General features: G+C 45.7%; 1 protein-coding gene and 1 pseudogene across 7 annotated transcripts in view; one reads left to right on the forward strand and one right to left on the reverse strand.

The window, feature by feature from the left end:
* Window positions 1-2,638, forward strand: part of ADD1 (adducin 1) — a 126,783-nt gene extending 124,145 nt beyond the window's left edge. For 6 of the 7 annotated variants that reach the window (XM_019478976.2, XM_059721524.1, XM_014607670.3 and 3 more), the window contains one exon: window positions 45-2,638. In XM_019478976.2, the coding sequence (XP_019334521.1) occupies window positions 45-403 (359 nt within the window). In that variant the 3' untranslated portion in view covers window positions 404-2,638. The remainder of the gene's footprint in view (window positions 1-44) is intronic. The other variant, XM_019478991.2, reaches the window with a different exon arrangement.
* A 1,877-nt stretch (window positions 2,639-4,515) lies between these two features.
* On the reverse strand, window positions 4,516-4,685 carry LOC132248975 (U2 spliceosomal RNA; annotated as a pseudogene).
* Window positions 4,686-6,000: the final 1,315 nt, after the last annotated feature.

Genomic DNA, 6,000 nt, shown 5'->3' on the forward strand with positions numbered 1-6,000 from the left:
GAGGCCAGTGCACTCTAACTAAATATTTCATGTCAATCCATTAGAGACACTGCAGGAACAGACTTACAAAGATGACAGTGATGCTGCAACTTTCAAGCAAACCCTCCCAGACCTCACCCCTGATGAGCCTTCAGAAGCACTCAGCTTCCCAACCTTCGGAAAGGAGGAAGAGGAAGGTAAATGTGACGAAGATCTGACCAAAGGCCAGACTGAGTCACCTGCAGTGGAAAATCAAGAACCCCAGTCTCAGCCTGCTGAAGAGGCAGTAACACCCACAGCTGAGGAAGGGGCAACTGCCGATCCAGGGAGTGATGAATCCCCGGGAAAGTCCCCATCCAAAAAGAAAAAGAAGTTCCGCACTCCTTCCTTCCTGAAGAAGAACAAAAAGAAGAGTGACTCCTAAAGGCCAAATGCACTGCAGAAACACTGTCATAGTTTAACATCTAAACTCATTAACCACTAGAATGTACCAGATTGTACTGAGTGTTTTGTCTTATTATGTAAAGGAATGCAACAAATAAACCAACCAACCCTTCAAGTGATAGCTTGATTGTTTAAGGCTATAACAGGAAACTAATGTGCAAAAAGGTGCTAATCCTGTGTTCTCAGCAGCTAACCACAGATCCAAGCCCCAATTTGTAACCAAACAAAATGGCTTCCATGAGGAAGACCCTAAACCACCGTTTTTAATTTCAAGCCCATGTTGCTTAACAGAAGAGCATATTTTTCACAAGGCCACATTCCCGATGCAGCATCTGCTCACTCTTGACCGTGCTCTGTTCCAATATTGTACTTAACCTGTCACAAGTGGGGGCTTGTTTTTAACTAGTGCATTGCAGAGAGGATGCTTTTGCACGTGCATTTTAGAGAGGGCACATTCTTGAACTGAGATGTAAGCTTCTGTACTCAGTGATTACAGATCACGTGCTAGTACAGCTTTGAGACTCTCCGTATTGCTCCTGTTCACTATTGTAACAGTAGATCCAACACTCTTCCACTTGCATTCTCTTTTGTGGTATAGCTGGGACTTACACTTAACCTCGTGGTGTCTAAGCAAATTGAACTGATGGTGGTGTTTTCTGCTGATTCTGTGTGTTCAAAGAACCCTCGCTTTTCTACTAACTACAATATAGTGAAACCTGCCTTATAGACCTGCCTCCTTGACAAAAGTGATGCATTGGCAAGAATCAAACTCTTAATAGTTTGGTATTTTGAGGTCTCATCCTATTTTCAACAGGAAAATAGTAGCTGAAAGCATATGGGATACTTTCAAGTGATGAGCTAGAGCATGGGCCTTTTGGGTTTGGTTCTTAATACAGGTTCCCCTAAGCTGACAAACTTCCCCAGGTTCAAATGCAAACTTACTGCATATAAGCTGTTTACAGGCTTGTGTCTTCATCCCTTCTTCCCCCCACCAGCCATCAAAAACCTAAATGCTTACACATTTTTATATTAATCCTTTTGTTTCACTTACAGGCGCTGGTATTTCTTGACCCCTGTGTTGCCAGCAGTGGTTAAATCAGGAACAGAAATTCCTTCTAGCATTCCAGGGGTTGCCATAACCATTTAGCACATAGTGTAGTTGGGAAGATGATAGTCACCTTTGACTTTCCCATCCTCTTTGCACTCCTTGTGCCTCTGTCGCTGAGCACATGCGCAGATCCAGCATCAAGGAATTTCCTTGAAAAAGCAAAATATTTTCTTCTGCTGCACTTGCATGTGACTGCAAACATCTTCATTTGCCCCAACCATAAAAAAGGGGAATCCTTGCAATTTTAGGGGGTCAGATATGACCCATTTCTGGTGGTAACAGCAGAAAACTTTTAAGAGGTCCTTCCATGGGAGAAAAATATTGGCTTGCCTTCAGTGTCTGTACCTGAAAATAATTTACTATGGGTGGAACCATTTAGGACTGTATCAGAAGAACCCTGTTTGAGAGCCAGTGACATAGACATTGAATGCCTTATGTGTGCAGTGGGAGCAAGGAACAGTAGCTACAGGTTACGCGCTGTAGAGATAAGGCCTACTTTAGGCCTCAGACACCTAGATTCTTCAGACCAGTTTCAAGTAGTAAAGGAAAGAGGGAAGACAACCTCACCAGAGATGCCAATTAGCACTGTAAGGTTGCAAGTGAGAAAAGAGGGTTAGTGGCAGTAAATAACACCGCCAGAGATTTAACTTTTATTTTGCAAAGGGTAGAGGTAAGGTGGAATTAGAAACAACAGCACATCACTGCATAAGAGAGACACCTAAACAGCAATGTTTAGCAAGGACTGCATGGCACTAATGGCTTTGAGCTTGTATTTTAACCTTGTATGTCCTCTGTACACTAGGAAGCATACAGTACTTATCTTACTTTGCTAAATTGTGTTTTATCGCCAGGGTCGTAATTACATTACTAATTGCTCTATGTTTCAGTTAATGGAGTCCTTCCATTTATCTTTGACCACATATGCAACGATTTTTAATTTCTAATTTTGTAGTCTGTTCTTTGAATTCTTTGTATGACAATATGAAATCTAGTTGTGTACAGTATGGCTACACACTTCGGGATGGGGGGGTCAAAGTCCTGTATTTTTCTTTCTTCGTTGTATCATTAAGTTCTACTCACAAATAAAAGTCTTCTTTAAAAGTGTAAGGGTTTTTTCCTCTCTCTCCTGAAAGCAGTGGTACAGTTTTAGCTTCTCTATGAGAATGGAGCTAAATCAGCCTGGTTGGAGCACTGTGGGAGCACGTTGTGATGGTTGAAGAAAGGTTTTGTTCTAAATAAACTGGTCACATCTCTGTTCCAGACTACAGCAGTGTCTAGCAGTCTGGCTAGAGCCCCTGAACTGAAGTAACAATAAGCAACAGAGACAGGCAGTAAAAGGGAGCAACATCTAAAATTTAATTGAGGGAGCTTGCAGACAGAGTACAAAGAAGCCCCTTCATGTTGCAGCCAGTGTCGTCCTCAGAGAATTTGCCGGAGCCAAGCGCGGCGGGAAGGTCAGTCATTGCTTCCAGGTTGGTTATAGTTCTGCCTGCTCAAGCAGTGTATCGGATTGATAACATTGCCCTTAAAGGGCTAATACCAGGATGCGGATACGCGCTGCTCTCTGCCAGGACATGCTCAAGGTTTCAGAAGCACCACTTCTGATGGGCGGATCCCTTCTTGGTCCGTTATTTGTGTTACAGTAACTCCTGGTCCACATGCACTGATTTAGTGGCTTGAAATCTGAAAAATGCCACATAGTTTGCTGAAATGCTGTGGTGAGAACCAAGCTGCTCCCACCTTAAACCTGTTTGTTGGGGCACTGCCCTTGGGAAGTGGGAGATGCAGATTCAGACTGAGGCTGAGAAGAGCCTAGACTCCAGCTCTCCTGTTTACTTAAGGTACTTGCCACTAGCCCTTGGGGAAAGGTGGCGAGGGATCCTCACCCCCACCTCCAGCGAGACCTGGATCCCAAGATGATGGCGGTGTGCATCCCAGGGCCAAATGTCTGGTCCCACCTCTCTTCCCTCCACCCTGTAGTTAGCTTCTGTTACCTGCCTATAAGCAACTCCCTGCCAGTGCTTAGGCTATGTGAGACACAAAGGCTGCCTATTGAGAGAATAGGAGCGCTCTGTGCCTCCCTGGACAGAGTAGGATCGTTCCTTTAAAGTAGGAGGCATGTTTTTGAGTGATTGGCTGCATAGGCAGTGACATACAGAAGGGAATAAAATTTGCTTTTTTGTCTTTTTCAGTTATTCGTTAGGATCACTCCGTTTCTCCTCTGAGCACAGTTCTAACTGGATTTAAGTGTTCCCAGAGACAAACAGGAAGCTATAGAAACTTTTGTCCAAGGTTAGAAAGACAGGGGGAAAAGAAATGAAAAAAAAAGAAAGAAAGAAGAGAAGATGTAACCTAAGGAATGAACTGAACTTGGATCATAAGTGGCAGTGATAAGAGCTCGGATAAAGGTATGTAATTAAAATCAGCACTTAAAAAAACATAGTTACTCTCTAGGACAGCGGTTCTCAACCTTTGTTGTACCATGACTCATTTATAAACACTGATGGTCAGTCCTGACCCAGTGCCCCTCCCTCGACCCACTGCCCCCTGTCCCCAGACCCCCCAGTGTGTAGGGCGGGGCGTGTGGGGTGGCGCATGGGGGCCCCAAGCAGGCCCTTGTCGGCTGGAACGCTGCGGTATCCCGCATTTCCTCCTTTTAAAGGAGAATCCGTTTTTAAAATTTCATTTGCACCCTTTTCATATATTCCTGCGACCTGCTAAGTGGGTCATGACCCAGGGATTGAGAAATGCTGGACTAGACCTCCTGAGGTCCCTTCTAGCCCTAATTTTCTATGATTCCATGAGGCCAGCATCCACACTGCCTCCAACCCACACCCCTTTCAACCACACTCTCTGTTCAGGTGCAGGAACAGTCACATAAACTGATTCTCTGCTGACAACTACGCCACCTTACTGCTAAGACCACCAGGCATCTCAAGTAACACAAGTGTAAATTCTATTTTTGATACTGCCACATGTTCCCCAAAGGGGGAACCACTCCTGGAAACATTGCAATACCACGCTGATGCACGGAGGGAATAGAGCAAGCTCTGATTCCCCTCCCAGGTCCAAAAATCCCTCAACACTAAGCCCTCCCATGGAAGGCATATCAGATATTATGGCTGATAAGACCAGGCACTTAAAAAAAATGTATTCATTCCAAGCCAGATTAGCCAAAACTAATTCCAAATCCAACAGTCCAGAACTGTAAGTGGCCCTACATGCTACCAGCAAACATCTTCCACCTCCATCTGGGGCTTCAGATGTTTCCAGATCCTTTGGCAGGCATCCTACTTGCAGGCCCAAGCCCAGAGGCTTGGGGTTCAGATGCCCCCGAGTTTTGCTTGCCCTCAGCCATCAGGCCGCAGGAGCAAGCTAGGGAGAAGACCCCCCAGTTCCATAAAGTGGGCTTAAAGGTGCTACACCTCAGCAGGTACTGAACCATGCCAGAAGAGAAGTTCTCCCCAGGTGCACTTTAGGAAAACTGCCTTCATGGACACAGATGCATGGTATTCCCCCTGCCAGGTTAAGAACAGATTTTTTTTTTTTTAAAGAACTTTTTCGTATTCCAAGCCAGATCAGCCAAATCCATGGGTCAGTCCAGAACCGTAAGTGGCCCTACAACCAGCACACATCCTCTACCCCCACCAGGGGCTTCAGATATTTCCAAAGTCTTTTGGCAGGCATCCTACATGCAGGCCCAAGCCCGGAGGGTTGGGGGTTCAGATACCCCCAAGTTTCGCCTGCCCTCAGCCACATGGCTGCAGGAGCAAACTAGGGAGGAGCCTCTCACTTCCATAAAGTGGGCTTTAAACCCCAGCACCTCAGCAGGTACTAAACCACACCAGAAGAACAGTTACCCCTGGGAGCACTTAAGGAAAACTGCCTTCATGGACCCAGATACATGGTGAGTTAAGTGCCCAGAACTGCCAAAACCCAGTTGGTGTCCATACGGGATGCTACCCTGTGTCTCTCGCTTGAGGGACCCAGTCTGGTAGGTGTACGAGATGACCCCAAATACAACGAGGCTAGCAGAGGTAGTGTTGGTCTCTTACTCATAGTTGTCCAGGGTTAGTGCACTTGCCTGAGACATGGGAGACCATAAGTGTGGTACATCTCCAGCCTGAACTGATTTAAATCCATGAGTGAATTAGGAGGCTATAAGGCATTCAAGGATGTGGATCAGTCAGTCCTCTCCTGCTGAAGCTCTTACTTTGCATAGAATGATTACAATACTTCTACATTCATTGGAATAGGGTCTGCAACCCAGGTCCTCTCTCCTCACAGGTAAGAGCTTTTAGCATCAGGCCATCAGTGCTCCCTTGCGCTCTCTCCTGTCTCTTATTTGGTTTTTCCATGCAAAATGAAATGGCTCCAACAGGAGAGACTCCCCACACTGGGTCAGTGTGCTAGCTACTAGGTTAGTTCCCATGCCCTCCTGCTACCATGTTTTCTGAGAGATGGGCCCA

The sequence above is a fragment of the Alligator mississippiensis genome, chromosome 2, assembly GCF_030867095.1.
Source record: "Alligator mississippiensis isolate rAllMis1 chromosome 2, rAllMis1, whole genome shotgun sequence".
Lineage (NCBI taxonomy): Eukaryota > Metazoa > Chordata > Crocodylia > Alligatoridae > Alligator > Alligator mississippiensis.